This window comes from Excalfactoria chinensis, chromosome 3 (assembly GCF_039878825.1).
Source record: "Excalfactoria chinensis isolate bCotChi1 chromosome 3, bCotChi1.hap2, whole genome shotgun sequence".
Taxonomy (NCBI): Eukaryota; Metazoa; Chordata; class Aves; order Galliformes; family Phasianidae; genus Excalfactoria; species Excalfactoria chinensis.
In genome coordinates this window covers 53,040,398-53,064,805 of record NC_092827.1, presented here as the reverse complement: position 1 = coordinate 53,064,805, position 24,408 = coordinate 53,040,398, and the positions used below count along the sequence as shown (strand labels likewise).

General features: G+C 39.0%; 1 protein-coding gene across 16 annotated transcripts in view; it reads left to right on the top strand.

Moving 5' to 3' along the window:
- The window catches only part of MAP7 (microtubule associated protein 7), a 99,618-nt gene that overhangs the window by 47,858 nt on the left and 27,352 nt on the right, over positions 1-24,408 (top strand). For 10 of the 16 annotated variants that reach the window (XM_072333693.1, XM_072333703.1, XM_072333690.1 and 7 more), the window contains 5 exons: positions 3,177-3,245; positions 7,733-7,810; positions 17,796-17,959; positions 18,782-18,893; positions 21,902-22,012. In XM_072333693.1, coding sequence (XP_072189794.1) covers positions 3,177-3,245; positions 7,733-7,810; positions 17,796-17,959; positions 18,782-18,893; positions 21,902-22,012 — 534 coding nt within the window. The remainder of the gene's footprint in view (positions 1-3,176; positions 3,246-7,732; positions 7,811-17,795; positions 17,960-18,781; positions 18,894-21,901; positions 22,013-24,408) is intronic. The other 6 variants (XM_072333704.1, XM_072333701.1, XM_072333689.1 and 3 more) reach the window with 2 other exon arrangements.

Here is a 24,408-nt window from a genome sequence, read left to right as displayed (position 1 = left end):
TCCAGGGTGAAGCTGTTTTCAGAACACTCTTTGGATAGGAGCTGGTTGTGGGCAGGCTGCTTATGTGCTCTTTGGAGGCTGGCAACAACCTGCAAGTCAACAGTTATTACTTCCTGAAGGGAAGTTTTAATCTGCTCTTGCAGGGGAGGAAAGGAGGAGGAGTTGTTTTATATGAAAAAAAAATGCTCATGTTTGGCTCCTGTGTTTCTGCACAGTTCAAGCATCAGAGTAGATGCCTCAGACACAGCCATTCTGAACAGTGCATATGGATGAATTTTAGTGATGAGAAATGGAGATGGTTTGGTTTTGTGTTCAGATTTTTGTGCTTGGGTGTATATGTTTGATCCACCTTCATGCTCCTCAGCAGGGTCCTATTTGTAATGCATTCTAGTTGAAAGTAAAGAATGTTCTTGCTATTGTGTTTTGAAGGACTCTGGTAACTGTTATGTATGCATGCATAAGAGCTTAGAAAAGCAAATCTAGCACTGGCTGCCAGCATAATCTTTCTACTCTTAAAGCAAATAATCTTAAGAAAAAACATGTAAAAGTCTTGAACAAGATTAGGGTTGCACTGTGTGCTTAAAAACAAAAGCAAGGAGTAGCCTTGACTCAGCAGTCAGCTGAGACAGTTTGTGTAAGAAGAAATGTAAGGAAGCTGTAATTTTTGACCAAACATGGAGCTTTCTGACCCTTACCTACAGAGAGATTGCTGTCATTTGTTCCCAGATTTCCAATCGTAAAACACAAGTAACAGATTAGTATGGAGTTCAGCTCTTCAGTCTTGAAACTCAGTGCCGAAGAGAATAGCCATGTGCCCAGACAGGTACTGAGGAGTTAAGTGCTAACCCTGGTTCAGTATTGAAGCTAGCAGGTTTTGTCAGCGCTGACCTGTACCTGCCCTTGGAATACACCCCACCCAACACAGCAGTACTTGAGCTTTCATTGGCTTGCCAGCCAGCTGCTGTTCAGGGCCCTGATAAAACTGCCAAGTGTGGCTCTGCTTCATCAGTACTGCTTACAAGGGGAGTCTGTCTGTTCCATGCTTAAATCAACTAGTTCCAACCATGGCTTTTTCTGTTATGCTTATGTGGCATAAGTTGCCACATTAAATAAGTTTGGGAACAAAGTAGTGGTTTGGGTTTGTTTTGAGGAGTGGGTTTGTAAGTAATTGAGTGAATTTTCCATGTAACGCTTGATTTTCTCTGCTGTGTAATGGCAACAGTTTCTGACTATGGCACTAGCTTGTTCCAACTGTCTCTACAGGTGTCTTCTCCATCTCCCAACATGCACTCCATCTATCTCCTGTAGTGAAGTAGCTGTTTGGTCTAACTAGGGGATTAGCTGTCAAGTGGCAGGGACAGAAAAGCTGGATTGTTTTTTCTCTTTCCTTTTAGTTTCTTTTTCTCTGTCCTAGCTATTCGTTTTTCTCAGCTGTTTTTCACTCCTACTGCCTCACACGCATGGAAATAGAGCAAGCAATGGAAGGCTGTATTTCCACTTCATTGCTCAGTGTACATTTTACCTGGAGGTAAAATGTGGCTGTCTGCATGCCTTGATCTAACTTGTGCATGTGCACTTTCCTGTTGGTGCAGCCCTGTCAGTTCCCCATTACAGGTGCTCTCTAGGGCACTGCTCTTTGGTGGATGCTGTTTTGCCAGTGGGTGGAATTAGCACAAAGGTCACAGGCACCAAGGTAAAGAAGTGCACTTATCTTAAGTTTAAAGCAGTGAGATAATAAGTGAAAGGATGCAGCAACAATAAAACAGAACAAGGCAATGCACCTAACCATTACTGCATGAGGATAGCAATAGTGGGTAGGAAAGATACATCACCAACTGCCCTAATACTTTACCATCATCCAGATCTGCAGTCCATGGGGAGCCCTGGTTGCAGCGAGTTAAGAAACTTAATATAGTTATTCCTTTTAATGTCAAAGAGGATTGTCTTTTTTTCTTATGATTTTTAAAGTTTCACATGTGATTTTGGTAAGACGATGTGATTTTTTTTGAATGCTGTGCTGTTATCAACAAAACATTACTTTTGAGCAATGAACATTTGATCAAAGCCTTTTCTGTTTCGCTCCCCTGCCTGCCTTCCAAGAAAGACAGAGAAAGTGTTGATGGAGGTTCCTCATGCAATCTTTTATCCTTCATGTTCATCCTGAATTATTCCTGTAGAGAGAGATAAAGGAGAAACAAAGACTTTTTCAGGTCATGTGGGTAATTAACCCCCTGAGATGCAAAGGCTGGAGTGTGGAGGAAATTGTTTGGAGCCTGCTGGGGGCGGGGGAAAAGGAAGTTATTTTCTAGAGCGGAGCTAATACAGGAAGGCTTGTTTTGTTTTTAAAGCAGTTTTGTCCAACTCATTTCTAGTGAAATTTTCATTTAAATTTACTTCTTTTTTTTTTTCACCTCCCCTTGTCTGTATCAATTTAACTTTCCTTTTGTCCTGCCTTTCAAGTATTTCCAAGATTTTTGTGGAGGGTTTTTAGCATTATTACAGCCTGTCTTTGCATTCATCCCAGATTGCAGTGTTCTGAATTGAACACTGGAGATGAAGATGAATTGTGAGCATAGAAAATCATGGCACCTAATTTCCTGGCTTGGTTTTTAATTAGCTAGATGCCAAGCCAAGGATATAGTTGCAATTTGAAGTATTATAATGAATCTTTTGGTTTTCTGCTATAAAGGATCACTGAAAGGGCATTCAGAGCCCCAGAATGATCTCTTTCTAGGGCCTGATCAAAAGTCTATTAAAAATAATAGAAATCTTTCCTCTCTGTGATTTTATTCAAGACATAAATTGTCCTCTTTTCAATTCTGGATAATGGCTGCTTCTGTAATTTGTGAAGTCTGTGAAGCTTTTACCAGTGTCTTGTACCACATCTTTAGAAACCTCAGATATACAAGTCACCTTTTAGCCGTTATTGTGCTGCTGTGTTGCAAGATGTTTGGTTCTCCCAAGTTGGCCTGTGGTTTGGTTCTGTTATTCTGACTTCTTTTTATCGGTCTGCTTAATCCAACTTCTTCAAAGGGAAATGTTTATAATAAAAGCTAAAAAGGCTGCTATTCTTTGGAAGTAGTGGTTTCCAAAGCATCCCTGAGGAAAGAAGATGCGAGCTGTTATCTAGCAATGTGATTAATAACATAATTTTTCTTTCCCCCCCTTTATTTTAGCAGCTGAAGGTTCTAAAGTACAAGAGAAGAAAGTCGCTTCAGGACAAAGCAATACCGGAACTAAACCAGGTATGCCATTCTTCATGTTTCACATTGTAAAGCTATTTGTCACAGTGATATGTTAAAAACCAATGTCTTCCTATGAGTTGTTAAGATGTTTCATTTTCCTAAACCTCTCTCAGTAGTTCAGTCAAAACTGGTATGAGTGACTGTATTTTGTTGGGCTGGAGTTTCCAATTGCTCACAATGAAGCAAAACTAATAAAATCTGCTTCTGCTTTAATGCTGTTAAAGAACAAGGGTTGCAAAGTAAGATAAGGTTAGAGAAGCCACTGTACGCTTGCTTTACTAGTATTTTCTCCTGTAGACAAGGATTTGTAGCTTTGTTTAAACATGCTTCTGTTTAAAAAGTTCTTCACTTACTGCACTGTAAGCCATATTCTGTAATATACCTTGTGCAGTGAACAGATGTGCCATTACTTGACCCTGCCCAATTGGTACATTGTGTGGATTTAGTTCACTATTCACTAATGCTAACTAATGGTTAACAGTCTCTGTACAGAAACGCTTAATGTAATCCTTAATGCCGTGAGTCTGTTGCACGTATGTGCTTAGACCAAGATCCAGAAGATCACTCAGATATCTAAATTCTGCCTGTACTGGAACTCAGACACCCAAGATTAAAATGTTCCATTAACAATGCTGAGAACATGCAGGTGTTGTGTTGCTGCAGGCTTATTGCATGGTAAGGAGTCCCGTTTCAGCTCCTGGGTGGTCTGGCAGCTCAGTGGCTGCTCTGTGCAGAGGCTTCACAGTGCCCCAGCTGGGTGCCTTTGGGCTCCATCCCTGAGGGAAGCAGTCCCAGTGCCACCTGACAGAACCAAACGGGCAGCACTGGGTGCAGCACATGGCTCAGCATTCCTGGTGGCTCTCAGTTGGGCAGTGGGATGAGGGGAGCAGAATAGTGATAATGTGACCCGCTTTTATGGGTTGAATGGCGTTCGATAAACACTTTGTCCTGCAGTAGTTTAGTCTCAGTCCTTCAATTCTCAGGAAGGTATCTTGGCTGCTCCCTCCATCTGTGCTGCAGTGTAGAAGGGAATACAGGATCCCTAAAATGAGTGTTCAGCTGTGCACTCAACTGATGAGAGCCTCTTTGCTGAAGTGAGGACTCCTGAGCTGTATTTTTCCTGAGGATGCATACAAATTTTGTGTCAAATGTTGTTTTGGTTAAAAAACAGAGACTGACTGCAGCAGGAGTGACAGATGTCATTACAAACAAAGTTATTGTCTAGAAGGTGTCTGCAGGCTGAACAAATATTTGGAGACCGAGAGAAACACAGGTAGCTCTGAATGTGTGCGTGGGAGTGTGAAGGGTTCTAGGTGGGGGGAGGACTTTTTGAGATCCAAGCACGCATCTTTTCAAAGAATGCTGTGGCTTACTTATTTCTCCCCTATAAACCAGCATACAAACTGGCTGTGGTTTCCCAGGCTGACCCTTTTAGTTTCACTAGCACAAGAAATCAGAACCCTAGGCGTCATTGACAGAGATAAAGTGGTCATTTGTGAGAGGAGACTGAGAGGATTGGAGGTGGATGCGAAGAATGGTAGGAGACTGAGGTACTTCTCAAGTCCCACTCAGAGCAGCTGACAGTCGCCAGAGCTGTAGAAACCACCATATGTAATAACTGCATATGCCAACTAGGCTGGGATTTTTTTTTCTAGGTTACTGATTGCTACAAATGCCAACTGTGCTTAAGAGTTCATTATTCTTTACATAGAAGCTTTGAAAAAATTGCATTTCCTTTTCTTATAATGATTATGGACCAAAAAAGTCTGTTTCATTACTGAAAGAAGAGGAAAAGCAAACCCCCACCCCACTATTAATGTCTTCTAATCTCCTTAAGCAGAATGGTAAAAACTCACAGTAGATGCCATGAGTTCATGAAAACACCATTCCACCATTTGGACATACAGTTTTGGTGTTTAGTTTCCAGCAATAGGTAAAAAATTCATTTCCTCTTACTAGAACTATGGCTTATTTAATCTCCAAATGTCTCTCTTGGGCATAATGTTAATCTTTTTTATGTTCTGTCTTACAGCTCTGCTTATTACAAAGCTATTTAAGTGTATGGAAAAGGCTTCCAAACATGAGTTTACATGCATCGCATCATACCCAGACTTGTTACTGTGGCACTTTGGTCCTCCTAGAGCTTCCTCTCTAAGGCTTTGCACATCCTTGTTCCAATACTAATTTTCTCCTTTGTTCACCCAAATAGATAGATAGATAGATAGATAGATAGATAGATAGATAGATAGATAGATAGATAGATAAAAGAAAAATGAAAATCAACAAAAAAAAAGCAGCTTGTTGTTGAATATATGCTTATATTCTGCATAACCTTTAGGTTAATGTGAATTCTTTGCGATTGTTCTAACATCCTTGGGATGCTGGGAGAGGCTGTGTGTGTGAGCACCATCAGGTGCGTGATACAGGAAAAATAATTGGATGTCTTCAAACGGAATGTCAGAGGGCAGTGTTAAAAATTTATTTTATTCCTCCTATTGCTCATAATTAGGAATTCTTACGGGAGACCTTTTCAGTTTGCCTGTCCACATAACCCTCCTGTCTCTTTGAAGACTTGCTTCTTTTCCCTTGATAGCGAAGTCTCTCAAGAAAGTAGGAAAAAAAGGAAGGAAGATGGTACATTGTGAAAGAATGGGGTTTTACGTTATTCCCTAGGGTCTCATCATTCTCTGACAACTTGAAGCTGCAGTGACAGCCGTTCAAGCAAATCCTTGTTTTCCAGGGAAATTCATATTGGTTGTGCACTCTTCCACTAACACTAATTACTGATGCTGCAGAAGTTCACGTTCTGTGACTTCTGTGTGCCAGACACAAGAGAGAAGGAATATTATTACCCTTTTCACCTGCATCTGCATGCTGAAGCAGCAGCATGCAAGCCAGTGTGCACCTTAATATCAACCAAGTGTGACTTTGCACTGTGCATTGGACAAATCTGTGCACTGGCATGGCTAGCAGTAGTTACATAAATGGCAGCACTGTGTGCTGTTTAACCAGCTTTAAAGGTTTGATCTGTAACCAGGTGATGGATTATCTTTCACTTTACTGGTGACTTTTTCATCTTTTGTACCTTTCGCTGGGGCTAAAATGTTTGTTTGTCTTCCTAAAAACCACGTCCTGGGATTTTTCCCTGCTGCTCTTTGCGTTGATGCCAACACCGTTAGGTGAGGCTGTATTCTTTGACCATCACTGAGTTGGTTGTTTTTCACCAAAGAGAGTGTAGAAGTCACTAAACTGAAACTAGTTATCTGGATTCTTCCATGCAGGAAGTCCTGTCAACCTGATACAGAACATTCTGTTGGAGTATGAAATGCATAGTACTGACTTCTGTCTAATTCAGATGGCTGCATAAAAATCAGTCTAACACATCCTCACTTCAGTGATTTATTGTACAAACACTTTTCTTCTTCTCAAACCTCATTTTTATGACATAGTTTTGCTAGTAACTTTTTTCCTTCTTATGCAGCCTATACACACAAATAGATGGACTTGGCATGTTTGTACGGATTATTGATATTCACATTGAATGAATAAAAACTTATTATTTTATACATACATATAGTTATAAATATATATATTGTTATACTACATATATACTATACACTTCTACAGTTCTAGGAAGTTCTACATAGTTCTTCATTTTAAAATGAAACATTAAAAGAATTGAATTCCCATCAGTGTAAGAATAAATCAAGCCATTTCATTATACACTGAAAACTTTTCTGGTTTTTGTGTGGCTGTTTTGGTTGCTTATTTTTTGTTCAAAGCAGATTTTCTCAGTGTTAATGAAAAATCATCAAATCAACAGCTTTCCAAGTTTACAGAATAGGCTGAAGATGAGTAGGAAATTAGTTTTGGCAGCATGCTGGGATGAATCAGGAACTAAGATTTTGTTCCTATTTGGTGTTTGGCTCCACTGCTGAGACGGGAAGTCTGATGTTAGCTGTTTAGAATTTTGTTGTTTTCCAGATAACTCATTTTGTTGCACTTACCAAGTAATATTTTTTCCAAACAAACCTGAATATTTAGTTAAGCCTAGGCTCTGACAGATTGTTCTGTATTATCCTTGATCTTATCACTGTAATCCACTGACAGGCATTTTAAAAGAAATTGCGTGACTAACTCAACACTTCAAAAGATAGCTGAGGAAAATGTCTCTTTCTTTACTGTTGTTATATCATCCCATGTATGTGATGCACTATCTTAATGTGTCTGCGATAGCTTTTAACATACGCACACAGTATCAGTAGGAGATCAATACCTACCTCTATTCTTACTCTTCAGAAGTTAGACCAGAACTGCTAGTGTGTTTGATCCAGCCAGTTGTGCATATGTACTGAGCTTCTTCAGCCTTGTGAAATAGGACTGGCTTGATTTTGTCAGTTGCTTGGTGGTCATTCCCCTAGGAGCTTACTTATGTTGCTATTTTATTTTATGCAGTAGGATTAATATTTCCCCCCTTCCATTTGCAGACCATCCACCAGTACTGAAGGTTGATGACAGGCAACGGCTTGCTAGAGAAAGGAGAGAAGAACGAGAAAAACAACTAGGTAAGCCCCACTCTATATCATTTCTATATAAATTTGGGTATTTTTCTTCTTTTTTTTGTGAAGTAAACCTTGAATATGTGTCAAGTATTGCTCAATATCAGATACGATGTCACTTGTGCATGAGTATGCATAACATTACTGAAGTGAATTCTTAGGTGAAGGTTGCTTGACAAGTAGCTACTGATGGGCAGTATACAGAGTATGGTAGCAGGAGGATTATCAAATTAGCAAAAACCAAATAGCTATACCTACTGGATATCAAATCCTGAAGATGCTACTCCATCTTGCTTTGACCTTCCAGTCATATGGTGCTTCTGGCTTCCTTCTCCACAGACAGAAAAGAGGGGCAGCCCCACTAGCTGACCTCTCTGCTTGGGAAGGATTGAAACTGAGCAGATGTCCTTGTCCTTTGGCTAAATAACTTGTTCCTCTTCACAATCCCAGAAAAACAAAACAAATAAAAAAACCCACCACAATAACATATGGGATAAATATGGGGGTCACGTTAGAGGTTCAAAGCTAGAGGTTTGTTTTCATCTTGGTGAAGGTGATGCCAGCAGAGGCTGAGAAGCATGAGCTTAATGAGGGAAAAACCTGAATCCACAGCCCCTTCCTGGAAGCCTCAAATGTATAACACTGATATGTTGTGCTGGTAGGGATACTTTATAGGTATAATAGAATTTGCCTGGTCTTGTTTATTGCTGCAGGTATTTATGCTTTGCCAAAAATGTGGTTTACTGTCCATTTGCATCCGCTTTAATTGGACTGCTAATTATGCTTGAAAATACAGTGAAAGAAGTTTATCTTGTTTTGATATGTTCAAAATATGTTTCCACTTTTCCTCAAATGGTTTTGCATCTCACAATTGAAAATGATTAGTTTTTGTTTTTTTTTAACTGAGATGTACACAAATGGAGAACCTACTTGTGCATAAAATATTGATTATTAATTCTTGTGGGTTTTTTTGTGTGTTTTTTCTTTTTTATTCAAGAAAAAATTACTTGTTCCTGGAGTATTTTGGTTCATAAAGCTGAAAAATTAAGCCTTCAATACAGGCAAACAAATTTAAGTTGATAGGAACAGTATTCTTTTGATGTTGTGTGTAACAGTTTATATGCAGTGTTTCAAAATATGCTCACAGCTGGATTTTTTGTTTGTTTTCCCCACTGTTTGAACACCTCTTCTGCTCTCCTCAAAGCATTTAGGTCTTAAATAGCACTACACGCCTTCATTTCTCATTACGTTTGTGAGTTAAAGATATTTAACTTTGAACTTCTTAGCCAGGGGCAACCCAAAAGATAAATATCCAGTATTTGTTATACACCTGATCTTCCTCATTGGCATCCTGTGTATGATTAGAAAAACACACACAGAATTTAACCAGCAAGTGTGTACTTCCGCATGTAAACAGCAAGAGCTGCACCAGGTGAGCCAAGGTCTCAGCTTCAAGCAGGAGCCTGCTGTTGCTGGTTAATTGATAGCAGTGCTGTGTTGCATGCTTTACTAGTGCAGTTGCAGAAGTGGGGAATGTATGTATGTCCCACCTTGCACTCACTACTGGATGATGACTGTGTGGCACTAGAAGTCAGAAAGATCCTGAGCATCAGAAATTGAAAATCCTGGGTACTGTTTCTGATGAGTATTATTGTCAATTTCAGTGCTCCTTTAACGCAGTGAGATACTCATAGAACTGTAGAATGTCTTGGGTTGGAAGGGACAAGTTTAAGAACATCTAGTTCCAACCCCCTGCTATGGGCAGGGACATCTCCCTCTAGATGAGTTTGATCAAAGTCCCATCCAGCCTGACCTTGAATGCTTTCAGGGAGGAGGGGGCATCAGCAGCCTCACTGGGTAACCTGTTCCAGGGTCTCACCACCCTCACAATAAAGAATTTATTCCTAATATCTAGTCTAAATCTGCTCTTTTCCAGTTTAAAACCATTTCCCCTTTTCCTGTCACTACATGCCTTTATAAAAAAAAGTCCCTCCCCAGCTTTCTTGTAGGCCCCCTTCAGGTATGAGAAGGTTGTTATAAGGTCCCTCCAGAGCCTTCTCTTCTCCAGGCTGAAGAGCTCCAGATTTCTCAGCCTCTTTGCATAGGGAAGGTGCTCCACCCCTCTGATCATTTTTGTGACCCTTCTCTGGACCCACTCCAACAGTTCGATGCCCTTCTTAAGTTGGGGGCCCCAGAACTGTATGTAATATTCCAGGTTGGGGGCCCCAGGTGTGGGGGCAGAGTGGCAGAATCACCTCCCTTGACCTGCTGGTCATGCTTCTCTTGGTGCAGCCCAGGATATAGCTGGCCTTCTAGACTGCAAGTGCACATTGCTGGAACACTTAGAGTCTTTCATCGTCAACACACCAAAATCCTTCTCCTCAGGGCTGTGCTCAAGCCATTCTCCACTCTATCTGCATCTGTACTTTATTAGTGAGAGCAAAGTTCTCATAGGCTGAAGGCAGCTTTCTCTGGGCTGGAGAGGTCTTTGGGTCCTGGGGAATTGGCTCCATTATCTCAAAGCCTGTTCAAGGTGCAGATTGATTTTAATTACCTGCCTATCATGCATTATTAACCAACTCAGACTATTCTGACACATAATTTCTTATGCTGTATGAGAAAAATAAACAGGGACAGAAATTAGTCACACCACTTAGTGCACTGACTTAATGGTGCTGGAGGCAAATATATATAGAAAAGTTACTTGTCAAGATGTTATGTTCTTAGTCATCCTTACAAGTAATAACACTCAAGAGTTCACATAGCAATTTGGGTTTGACTGCTCTTTGCATTCTTTCCTTAGCAGTGCATCTAATGTGAGCTAGGAGCATCTCCATGAAAGCCACAGAGTAAGAAAAGAGGATGAAGAGTTATTTAGTGCTCCAGAGAAAGTCTGGCTATACTTTAAAATGTCCACTTTTTCTGTTAATGTGTACTAGTGTGCGCAGGGATCAGCCTCTCAGAAGAAATGCTATTGGATTTTGCTTTCTGGCAGTAGTCTCGGAAATAACTGTGCTGAGACCTTTCCCCAAACCTGTTACCTTAAGCTTAGTTGGTGTTGTGTCTGTGTTTGATCCTGTGTCGTAGAATCATAGAGTCATCAACGTTGAAAAAGACCTCCAAGATCACCCAGTCCAACCATCCAACTATCACCAGTATTTCCCACTAAACAATGTTTCTCAGTACAGTATCTATTTATTTCCTCAGTACCTCCAGGGACAGAGATGCCACTGCCTCCCTGGGCAACTCGTTCCATTGCCTATAAAATAGAAATTTTTAACAGCAATATTTTAAGTGGCATTTCTTGAGAAAACAAAGCTTGTAGATTCTGTAATTTCATAAAACTGTACTGTGGCTCCAGCTAGAATTATACTTCTTTTTCTGATCTGGAGAGCTCTGTTGTATTGCCATCTAGGTTTTACTAATATTATCATCCTTTCTCAGCAACAAGTTTTAACTATGTACAAGCCATGCATGAATTACTAGAGATGTTTTATTAGGTGTTTGTGTGTGTGTGTGTGTGTGTTTTCTTTAGAGAAGACTAAATCTTTGGTTCTGGCTTTGCTAAGGAGGTAACATGACATAATGTTTGCTTATTCCTAAAAACCTGCTTCTGGGATTGAGAGTTGTGGGATTGGTAGGCTTAGACTCTCCAGTATCCGGTGCAAATGGATGTTACCTGTCCAATTTAGTGAAACTGTCATAGATGATGCTTCCGTATCTTGAATTATTATTATTATGATTCTATATATATATTCTATATATTCTATTATAATTATGATTCTATGATTCTATTACTTTTTTTTTTAAAGATTGTTCATTGTATTGTGACAGCAGCTCTGCTGTAGGGCAGGGAGGTATACTTCTCCTTCCTGAACTCTGATTTCCTAGCTATTGACAAATAAACATCTGTTGCTGGAATGATGTCCCCTCTGTTGAGAAATGTTTCCTTTTGTGTGACATTACAGCTATGTGAAAGCAGTAGGGTTTTTAAAAATAAACTGATGTAGAAACTTCATTTCTAAAAGGGAGAGTTCTGCATGTCCCTGTGATGTGCGTCTCTGTGTGTCCTTGCATGAAGAATTAGCTAAAACTAACAACAAAATTGAAAGTTGTGTTGTGCTTTCATCTGTGTACTTGTCTGCTAATGGAGCTGTCTCTTGAGATTTATGTCCTAGTATGGAAAAGTAGTGGTTTTTACAATAGAGTGCAAGCTTCATTTTTATTCAGTGTAGAATCTAGATAATCAGTCACTCATGTCATGTGAACCAAAGCAAAGAAACATCAACGCTGTCCATGTTAAATAAATATCAAGTTGTATAATGTTGTTATATAACTGTGGGTCTTGCTGAAATTAGTACAGTTGGATTTTATTAATTCTGGGACATTTGCCACGCAACAGTAAATCAAATGAAGGCAGGGTGTTTTATTTCTATAGAATTAGAAGTGGGATTTAAACTTAATTCACCTTTTTTTATTCAGGGATCTGCCAGGTTTAGCAAAGCCACTCTAGTAAGCAGAAGTTGAGACTTAGTCAGGCATCAAAAGAAATTTTTCCCCAAAACAGAGCATTGGCTTCTGTAAATTGATGGCAGAGATCTGGGGAAGTTTGCTTTATGCTTTGATACCTTGAACTCGTTGGACGTTGCATTATTTATCTTCTGATGAAAATGAACCTTTTCACACCCTTCTGTTTGTAACACATGGAGTACCGGTCTAACAGCTGGTTTCTCTATTAAGACTTTTAACTTTTCCTGCTTCTGCTTTCTCTCTACCTCAATTATTTTTTTCTAGCTTTGCTGTACTGTATATGTGGCTTTCACTGTTCTGTAAAGGGTAGTGTGCTCTGTAGTTGTATTTCCTTGTGTCTGGCAGTGGTATTTTAGCAGTGTTATTTTACTTACTGCACTAGAGAGCCTGAGTACCTCTTTTCTTTTTAATGAGAGTTAAGAGAATAGAAAAGATGAGTGCTGCAGTTTTTGTTGTCTACAAATGTGTAGTGGCACTAGCATTACCTGAGGATCATGTTATGCTACCTAATCAATAAGAATAAACAGGCTACTAAATAATGATCTTTTTACCTTAGTATATTCTTATTCAGTTCTGGAACTTTAATGAGAAAATGTGGAAAGCACACAGAGAGAGAGAAAAATCGACTGAAATAGCATCCATTCAGAATAAATAATTTTTATTTACTTTCTTTTTTTTTCCATTTCTTTACTATACATCACGCATTCATTTTCAGATGTCAACCTTAAACTTCCAAAAGTTGAATGCTTTGGCTTTTTCTATACGTGACTCGTATTTTCCATGACTAACAAGCTGCACTGATTTTTCACTTTCCTTTCAGCTTTATTTTCTCCTAGCCTTGTTTCCTAATGTGGGCAGAAAAGAAGCATGGCTGCAAAGCAATTACTTCAATTATTTTAATCTCCTGACCATATCTATTATTTGTTGATATGCACATACCTTTAAAAGATTGTTAAGATAATCTTTACATGATTCTATAAATAATTCTTCCAGTACACATTTTTTCTTTCTCTGTTTCTGCTCTCACTCTGTCTAATAGTATCCGTTAATTAAACATCTATCCTTTAAAGCACAATTATCTCCTCTCTGTGAGATGCTCTTGGGTCACGAGAGTTGGGAAAGGCAGAGGGGCAGTGGTAGGTAAGGGTGTTAGCTATTAGATGGGGCTGTTCTTGGAGCAGAGTGATGGGAGCTGTCATGCTTGTCTTAGCTCCAGCTTGACACAATGCCTTCTTTTCTTTGAACCCACGTGTCAGGCTGACTGGCTGTGCTTGGCACTCTTGGCTGTAAAGCTTGTCAGGGCTGTTTGTGACGAAAATCATAGTAGAAGGCCTGGAAAAAGAAGAAAAGCTTAATACAAGTTGGTGCTTTTTCTACAGAGGGCCTTCAACCCCAACACTGCCACACAGACTTCATCTGCATTGGCAAACTAAGCAGTGCTCAGGAACATTCCTCACTACTAAAACTTAGTTGTTCTTTTGTTCTTACCGTTGAACTGTTACAATGATTCCTGGCAAGGTTTTGGATCCAGACAACTTTTTTCTAACTGATTCCCAGGCAAGGTTTAGGAATTGGCAGGGAAAGCCCCTAGACTTTTCCTAATGTGTTTGAGTACTGTCACTGGTTTTGGAAGGTGAACATTTAGTAGCGTGGATGAAACTTAGTTGGTGCTAGTTTGTCTCTGGTCACATTTCTTAACCTAGACCTCATTCTCAAAAACTAAGAAAATAAAGACACTTTTTCCAAGGAAAGTAACAGGGATTTTGAATTTGTTTTAATTCTGGTAGCTTTGAATAGTGCAAAGAAAACTTTTACTTCCCAGTATCTCCAGTCCCTGAGACACAAGCAAACTTCTTTAAAGACTTGCGTCTGTGCGTATTTTATCTACATTAATCCTGCTTAGTTGCTGGCCTTTTTTTTCTGCAGTTACAGTCCCAACAAGGACACATGGCTGGTGTAGTTTCTGGCATGGAGAACAAAACATGGTAAATGTGGCATGCCAGTTAACTTCTCACTTAAGGAAATGTGGTATTAATCTTAGGTTTTAGAGTATGCCTGAGTTTCGTTTTGGCTAGATCTACTGAATTCCTAATGCTGACAATGTATTAGCTTTAAAATAATATTTCAAAAATCCCATCACAATCTATGTTCTTCCATGTGAAAATGACCATTGGTACAATATCACATAAGTAAAAATTTTGCATTTATTCTGTTGGTGAATTCCTTCTGGTTTATTCTGCTCTTTGATAGAGTGGGACAGAACTTTATCCAAAATTTCCATGATCGGATGCCCCACAGAAACTAAGAATCAGTGACATCAGCATCTGAGTCATTTTGGGGTGTCCTCAGAGGACTCGATAGTGCCAGAAGGGTTTATAAGCCAAAAAACAAACAAACAAACAAACAAAAACCAAAACAAAACAAAAAAGAAAAAACAAAAAAGAAAAAACAAAAGTCTTTAAGGAAGATTAGTTTAAAAATTGCTGTACGTATGTCCCTCAGAGCATGGCTAATGGGGAGACGTCAGCTAGGAGAATCTGACATTAACTTCAGCTGTAATTACAGTTCTGAAGTTCACCTTTTAATGCATTCAGTCAGCCATTTTTGTGGAGTGCAGGAACATTCCTTTTTTTTTGGGTATGGTTAAAGCAACACTGATCCATTTTTCTGCTAATGCAGCAAGGAGGAGATCAGGCTTAGTGTGGAGCTGGCAGTGAGGAGAGGTGAAGCAGTGGTCAAAGGAGAAAGCTATTGCTGAGGTCAGTATTGTAAAGTCAGAGAAGACAGAGGCTGGAAAGACTGAGAAAGATTGAGCTCTCAGCTCAGGTAAACTGTCCACCCAGTGTGATCTCAAAGTGCAGACTGAGAAAAGAGAGAGCTAGACTGAGAAGTCCTAATAAAGGCTGTAACCACAAGAAAAAGAGCTATGGTGAGAGACAACAGAAGGGACAGCAAGAGAAAAATGACCTGAGAGGATCTTTCCTTGCTCCACGTGGATTAACGACAAAGGGAAAAGGAAGGCTTTGTCACATTGTGTGTGTTCCTCTTTCCTGCCCAGCAGCCTCTCTGCTCACCTGAGGCCTCCTGTGATGGTGGTACCAAGTAGGCCCCTTCAACAGCATATCTGCCTTCCTGTCTGCCCCAGCCAACCTGCACCAGCCATAGTTAAAACTGTTGGAAGGAAAAAGGCATGGACAAAATATGGCTTTAACCAGATTGGTCCTTGTTTCACCCGATCCTCTATTTTGTGAGCAACATACCATGAGCAACATCATTAAAGTAGCAGAGGTGAAAGCTGCTCCTTTTGGTGGCAGCTAGCACTTTAGTTAAAATGGTCATGAAACCTCATCAGAGCACGTGAAACTAAATCTAGTTTTAAGACACTGGTATGTTGAGTAGAGAGATCTCAAGTGGCCCTGCCGCATAATAATAATCACTAATTTATCTGAAATTTTCATCAAAGGTTCAGGAGAAGGAAAAAGGTCACATGAGATATTTCCAGTGCAGAATTCACCACTTTAGTTGTATTCTTTCTTTTTCCCTCTAAACGCAACTTCTGGGAAATCTTTTTGCCAGCTTGTAGATGGTATTAAAGATAATGATGAGTATTTTTCTGGTTTTGAGAAAGGGTAGTCAGTTGAACTCAGTCACTGCTTTTAGTGATTTTTATCCTTATTTCTGAAGAAAACAAGATAAATGCACATAAAGTGCATGGAAAAGCACTACAGTTCACTGGTGCAGCTGCACGTTCTTGGACTGACCCTCTTACACAATCCAGCTATGCAGAGACTAATAGGAAGAGCAAGCTTTTCCAAAATGCCTACATGCCTGGTGATGGCCTGACTGCAGTTCTGCCCAAGACATTGGTTAGTTAAGTCATACTGCTATGCAGAAGGCAAAGGCAAAAACAGGAGACAGTACAGTAGAAGTTACATGCCTTATATTTCAGTTGTTAGAGATATAGCCCAAACTGTTGGAAAAGGGTTCATTCACTGAATCTTGTTGAACATAGGCAATAGGAAGCTGTAAGGGATCACATCTCAAGAGTAACGACAGCCATCTCTGTCTGTCCAGTCTGTTGGTGTGCTATGGGCTCCTAAGAGCAGAAGATGCGAGTATGAAAGTTCATCTTGCTTTTAGAACACTGATTTTTGGATCTCTTCTTTTGTGTCATAAGGCTTTAATATGAAAGGAGGAGCTTTTGCAGATTGCAGTTGGACTAGAAACTGCTGTTGGTCATATCCTATTTTCAGCCTTGGTCTGTAGTTCAGGTTGTTTGAAGGTAATTTCACGTCAATAAACTACAACAGAGAAGTACTTCTCAATATCTGCTGGTTCTTGTGTTAACATTTCATGTTTGTAGATGTCATTTTTCTCACAAGTATTTTTAGTAATTAAGCAACTGTACTGCTCCTTGTAGCTGCAATTATTCTGGCTATGTTAGATTATTAAATTTCCTGCAGACACCTTGCTGAACTGTCACTCGTTTACCAAGAGGATGTCTTCTTGTTGCTTATAGCTGTTGCACAGGCATCCCTTTGCTGGTCTGTATCCAGCTGAATGCTCTGTCTGCTTTCTTAGGGGAAAGCATTTGAAAACTGAAGTGATCTGAAGTCTGAAAAAAATCGTTTTCTTAAGGGAGATACTCTCAACATGAACTTGTCTGTCCAGAGTAGAGATTTTCAAGAGGCTGTGTATGCAGATATTTAAGAATTGGAGTGCAAACTAAGTTGTTTATCAGGTGAGATGGGATTTATTTGAGTAGGCAGAAAAATGCACAAATCTCTCTGCTCACTGACGGCTTGAGCTGCTGTCTTTGAAGTACAAGGTTATAATGATTGGCTCTTTTTTTCAAGCATTTTCAAGCATAAATTTTGTAAATTTAAGAAATAGTGTTTCAGACTAAGGAAAAAAAAAAACCTTGCTTAGAACTTCTGAAATGTTGTTCAGAGCGCATTAAACTCAGTAAATCTCATCTTTAGTTTGACTTCTTTGGTTGTTAATATTTTCTTCTGGTGAGCTGCTGGTACAGCTGACAATCCAACCGCTACAACTGTCACCCCAGTCTAAAGATGTTTTGATCATTGAAGTTATAAAGTAGTAATAGAGTTTTATGTTCCTTTTTTCTGTGAAAGAATACAGTGAACTAGCTTGGTTAGTACACGTATATCTGATTTGAATGTTTATGTTTTTTAAACTAATGCAAAATAGTTTATTTCACGTGGAAACTGTATAATCAAAGAATTCCTGGTGGCAGTTCACAGTACTTATACTGAGATTGAATGACGTGAGTGTGTGACCAGGCTCTGTGAAGTTTTAGCACATGAAGAGAGACTAGGAAATTATGTATGTCTTAAGAACATGAGTTCAGATTTTTCAATTTAGTTTGATTATCCAAATTGTATTAAAGTCTTCTTCGCATATAGCGTGTTAATACTTCTGTTTCTGATTTTTTTCATAGCTGCAAGAGAAACTGTCTGGTTAGAAAGGGAAGAGAGAGCACGACAGCATTATGAAAAACACCTAGAGGAGCGCAAGAAGAAGCTAGAAGAACAAAGATTAAAGGAAGAGAGAAGGCGAGCTGCTGTAGAAGAAAAGCGAAGGCAGAGAATAGAAGAAGATAAGGTAAAAAGAAATGTCATGAAAACACTTTTCAGCTTGCTTTTTCTGTAAGATATGGTACTGCCAGACCTCTTCCTTTAAACTTGTCAGCAGATATGCAATGTGAGCCTTGGTCAGTATGAGAGTGCACACAGAAGAAGATTTTGTGCCTTAGTTGCATTTGTTTTAAAGTGCCCTGTGAGAGTCTGTTGCAGTTAAGTTGAGCGTATCTAGGTTATAGTATGTGACACTAATCAACCTTGAACAGAAAAATAGAAATTGTATGGCTTCTGTATGTCTGTGGGCTAATTTTTAGCTGTTCATTTTAAGGGTAGCTAAGTATTAGTTGCTTTCTAATAAAACCTTCAAGACAGTGTGTACAGGAAAGATGCTACTGGCTGATTTGTCTCAGTTGAGCTGAGAACTCCCCTTCTTCCTAGGTAAGTCAGCTCATTGCATTTTCTTGTTCATTCTCTCCCACTATCCTAGTGAAAGAATAGGTGGGAGATTCAAAGTGGGAAGTAGCCCTGGTGTGTGTTTGTTCAGTGGTTGCCATAATGGGACAACTGTTTTTTTCCTCTGCAGTTCTGCATAAGCCTGCAATACACCTTACTTTTTCAAGATCAGTGCTAATAGCTCAATTTATTTATGGCTTAGTTATTGCTTAATCCAGTTGTAGAGTTAGAATGGTTTGTCTGAGTGTGTATCTTCATTAGGCAGCATTTAAGCTTGGGTGCAACTCAAAGAAGCCTGCTAGGTTTTGTCCATGGGGAGGGTAGCAGTGCTGGAGAGGATTCATGTTAAAAACTCAGTAGTATCCAAATGTATTATCCTGTTGTACTTAAGGAACGACATGAAGCTGTTGTACGTCGCACAATTGAAAGAAGCCAGAAGCCAAAACAAAAGCAAAACAGGTGGTCCTGGGGAGGAGCGCTACATAGCCGCATTAATAACACAGGTAAAGAGGGAGGCCTGGTTTGCTAGCCAGTGTCCCTGCCCTGTCAGTTAACTGGAATTTACTTTCCTTCCATTACAAAGAAAGATGATTCGGTATACGGTGGTTTAAATTCTCTGCTCTTTATCTTATTATTGCTAGCAACGGCATGTTTCTGACCTTCTTGTAACAAGGAGAAATCTGAACAAAAGTGAAAACTTGTTTCGGGATTTGACTAATTCTGTATTTCTATTTTGCTACAGCTTCTCGCTTCTGCTGCTTTGTTATTGTTTGTGTGTGTATGTGTTGGTGTGCTCGTGGTAGATCGGCTTTGTGATGTGAGCTACCGTGTGCAAATGTTAAGTATTGTGGCTCAAAAAATAGTTCTGGTGGAAGTGACCAAATACCAAGATTAAGACAGAAAGAAGCAAATTGATTATTTGTGATAAGCTATCTGTATCTTGTACAGATAATCAGGCTGGAAAAAAGCCCTCCTTCCCCTCTGCCTTTTTTTTTCCCCTTGAAAAAGCTTACATGGGCAAATTAATTTAATTTTTGCTGTATAATCTTTTCCTAAATTGTCTTCTCTAACTGAATCTGACAGTTATTATTCAGTATGTGCCCTGTTAAATGGGACTGAAGCTCAAAAAAGAGAACTTGTTCTATATTTCTTTCACCAGAAAAAGTGGTACTTAAAAATAATGCTTCTCTTTCTAGTCTAACAAATGCTTTTAATTGCGTGCAGGCTTTTGTCAAGAAGGGGGAAAAACGTTAAGAATGATCTGAAATGTAATTCATCCCACATAAGTTCAACGAACTGTTGTCTTTCATAAAATCATAGAGGTTGTTTTTTATTTATGTATTTGTTTTAATTAGGTCTGTATAACTCGATTTTTATTTCCTTTACTGTTAAAAGTCACTGTCTTGCATTCTGTCCCTAGGTTATTTTTTTGAATCATCATTCACCTTTCTCGATTTAGCAGGCCTGGAGCACCATTTCAGATCTCTGGGTGGTGCTAGAAAACCTGGTATATAATCACTGTACTTTGTTGATTCCTTTACCCATAGCTAGTTCTCAGGAAATAAGATCATCAGTAACTAAACCACCCTCATGTAGTTGCGGTGCATGCTTAACATCATGCTCATAGTTTAGAACTGTTCTTAGTTCCAGATTTTGTTGTTGTTATTTATTTTTAATATGGAGAGTTATTACTAGCTGACTCCAAAGATCTGGCACAATTCCCTAAAATGAAATGCAATATTCTGTCTACTGGAATTCAAGGAGATGTGATTTGAATCTTTTGATCTCTTTCTAAAATGCTTTTGCTGTATTAGACATGCACATCACTCACATCTGTTTTTCACGTGAAGGCAGATACGTGGTGAATGTGTTGCTCAGATTCTAATAACAAAGAAACCAGCAGTCTTCTACATCATAGATTGCATTTAGCCTATTTTACATTTATAGGTTTCATATTGCCAACGCTTGCACACAAATCTTCATGCTGAGTTTCATTCATTTGAATAATATTCACAGAATGAATTGAAGTAGTGGCGTGTCATGCCAAATGCAAGAGGCAGTTTTCATGTTCTCATTTGTCATCTTCAAGAAGTTGTTTTATGCAGTATGTTCTTTAAGCCAAGTGTAGAATTTTTGTTTTGCTGTAGTGAGACACTGTGTATCCTCCTGTGTATCCTGTAGTGAGATACTGTTCTGACCAAGATCTATGATAGAGGAAGCCCGAGTATTCTATCTCCAGTACTGAACAGCAGATAATCTTTCAGCAGCAGCATCCTCAATGTTATCAGTGTCCTGGTCTTTTGTCTGCTTCCAAAACAGTGTGTGGACTTACATGTGGACATGGAGAATATGAATCAGCAGAGCATTAAGCATCTGCTAAAGCACAGTGAAATTCTTTGCTGAGTAGCACTGAATTTGCAGTACATGCTCAAAGTGTAAGCAAAAGCAGAATCGGCTCTTCCACTATCTTCTGATTGTCAGATTTCCGAACAGAATTTACACTAAAGGATAGACAGTTGATACACTTAGCTTTTTTTTTTTTAGTTTGATTTTTTGAGAGAGAAGACAAAGCATACAGCTGGCTGTCCTGCTTGTTCTTTCTCTTCTGCCATTGCTAGCAACATCCCCATGGCATACATGTGTGCACACAGCATATATGATCTGTATCATATCATCACATCTCAGTAGGGTGCAGATAGTGACTGCAGCAGTTGCACAGGAAAATGCTATAATGCTGTTCTAAAATCCATAGATCCTAGAAGCAAAATAAATCCCTTCAGTATTACATATATGTATATATATACCAAACATGTTTGACAAGTAGTTTGCAGCCTTCCACAAACACTCATTTTCTTTATCTGTTAAGCTGTGTGCAGTTTGGATTGACTAACTGCAACTTCATTCACAGCAGGGGGAAGATAAGTCTGATGGGAAATTTAGCACTTTCACAGAGATGAGGACATTATAATTATCTCTTTTGTGCTTACTCTTGCTCTCCATGTGTACCAGCCTTCCCTTAATCTGTTGGGATTTTGTTAACACAGTGCTGACCTTCTGCCTGACAGTGCCCTGTCAAATGTCACCTTTGATTCAGGTTTTAAGGGCTTTTACTTGAGTGATTTCATATTTCCAAGCATGCCATCCTTTTCCTGAAGCTTCTATTATGAGTCAGGTGTCACATTTTTTTCAGAGAACATTGAAAGCAACATGGAAATACTATCCTGGCCACCAGTATCTGCTTCAAATTTTCCATTAAAGTCCTTGGGTTACAACCTGATTGAATGATAATCAGTGAACAGAATATTTTAGACATTTGGAATTTGAATTGAACAGTTTTGTGCCCAGTCTTTGAGTCATCTGTACAATGTCTGCTGAGAAATCCGTTCTATTTTGAAAGTTCTTGTGGTAGAGCAGGAATGACCTAGTCATGTTTTCCTCCTCCCACTAGTGAGCTAGAAACTGGCATTACTGCATGTGGGCTGTCAATTAGCATTATCTCCATTTGTTTTAGATCCAGACAGGCGGTCTGTTTCAACAATGAACCTTTCGAAACATGTTGATCCAGTCATTAACAAGCGGCTCTCCTCCTCATCTGCAACATTACTAAATTCTTCAGACAGAGGTACAGTTCCAAAGAGGAAAAAAAAAAAAACAAAAGAAAGAACAAGAAAGGAAATGTTCTATATTAATGTATGGCTTTGCACGTAAAACAAGTGTCTGAAGTCATTTTCTGTACTTTATCTAAATGGAGTGAAAAGTCTCCGAACGTGAAAAGTAAATGGTTGAACATTTCTTTTTCCTGTGAGAAGAAATATGTATTTCTTGTTTTTAAAACAAGAGAGCTTACCTAAACGATCTTACTTCAGCAAATGAAGAAAGTGGTGCTTCTGTCAGGTTTTTAGTAAATGAGGTACAACAATTGAAAGAATACATCTCTCCATACTGCATGCAATTGTTTGTGACCTTTTATTTATGTTATGCCATTCTGTCATTATTTTGCTTTTGTTTTATTTTGGTAGTCGTTCTTGAATATCTGAAAACATGTTGCATGAAGCTTCCAAGCAGTTATTTTGCTACCATTTCTGATTATTTTTAATGATGGTTCTTGGGTATTTTTCACATGGTGTCTGTTTATTGACTTTTTGAGTCCAGTTACTTTTCAAAGATTGCTTTATTATTTCAATGTATGTTTTCCGTGTTTACAACTCTGCACAACTGATAAACAATCAGGCTTCTGTGAGTCAATGTAGCTGAATTGATGCTTCTGTTTTGAGGATTTATGGGGTAGAAGCATTGAGCCAAAGGGAGTGTGATAAAAGAATGTCTCTTGTATAACTTGTGCAAAGAGCTTTACAGAAAAATACTTGGGAAGGACTTTTTGTCCTATTGAGAAGCTGTGCCCCTTTCCAATCCAAAGAAGTGTCTATTTTCAGAAGCAATTTTTAGAGAGAATCTTTAGTCATATTGCAGAAATGGTTGGGTAGACATCGTTATTTGTGTGTTTTAAGTGCCATGTTTTATATGCATGCTTGGATGCCTGTTTCTGGTTGCTCTCACCATATTAATGCTTATAGGTTAACACAGTTCTGAGGTCTGGTAACTTGTGAAACATAGTGTCATCTTAGGGCACAGTTTATTCTAGAAATCCAGTTATTTTTGTACGTATCTATATTTTTTTCTGGTTGATGACTGTTCCTTGCCAGGGATGATTCTCTGAGGAAGAAAGGCATTAAATATGAAGGATAGTCTCTTGTAGAGTATAGATCAAGGTGTAATGTTTTTTACTACCTATAACAAATTCTGCAAAAGTTAGACTGAGAACTAGGCAGTATAATGGTGGGTGAAGGGAAGGAATAGGTAAATGGGGGCCATAATTCATAAACTTTAAATGCCAAGGCATTCCTTCTTTGGCATCTTCATTAAAACCAGTAGAGAAGTCCTCAGAAGTCTCTTATATAATGCAGTCACTAGAAGACATAAAACAAACTGAAATGGTGGAAATGTCCTTTTTCTTGTGCAGTCGTATACCCAAATCTAGCTGAGCACATAACTGGAGAAGTGCAGCTCACCTCTCCAATGGTTTCAACAACTTAAGGCAAGTGCTTAACAAAGCCATCTGCCTCTCTGCTCCTTTTTTTGCCTTCCAGGGAGCACCCGGTTGTGTTTTGCCTGTAACACATACACCTGCCTACAAAACAAGGAAGCGGAGATGAGAATGATAAGCTTACCCTAAGTGGCTTGTAGCTGTCATCAAGAACATGTCTTCTGTTAAGCAGTGCTTATTTTTAATGTTTTTAATGTTTTTAATGTTTTCTGCCATTTGAAGGACAAGATTTATTATGGCCTGACCAAAGGTGGAAGTTTTCATTAATGGTTTGCCTGGTTAATTTATTTTGAACTTCACTACTGCTACATAGCTCTTTAGCATGATTTTACAGTGAGGCAGCTAGAACAGGCTTTTCATTGTGTTCTGAGAGGAGTGGTACTGGTCTGAGTAGTCCAAACTTTGTAACAGAATATGAACAAATGCATTCAATTGGAGAAAGTTTCTGTTGACCTATACATTCTGGTAATGGTGCTCTCTGAGAAAAACTTAAATGGATAGTGCTATAGGTAAGGTATGGCTTTCGTAGTTTTGAAAAAAACAGAACTTGTACTGTAGTTGTGTTCTTCCTCCTCTCTGTAGTGAAAGTTTTTCTCTAAAGAGGTGATGGTCCTGATCACTGCATCACCTTTGACTGCCACCTTTCTAAAAGTTCAAGGGCTGTTGAAAGAGAATCTAAAGGCACAAGTTATTTCCCATCTGTTTAACAGCATTTTTGTGTCTCTCTGACAAACACCACATATCAGTGAGAGTCCTTCCTTTGTGTTCCTCATCAGAAGACCTGTTAAATCTCTGCCTCCCATCTGTTGCTAGTACTTATCAGATGCTGTTGTTTGCTTAGTTGCTTTGTATTCTGCTGCTACCATGATAACTTCCTAGTGTTCAGTTGGTGTATCCTGGAGGTAAATATAGAT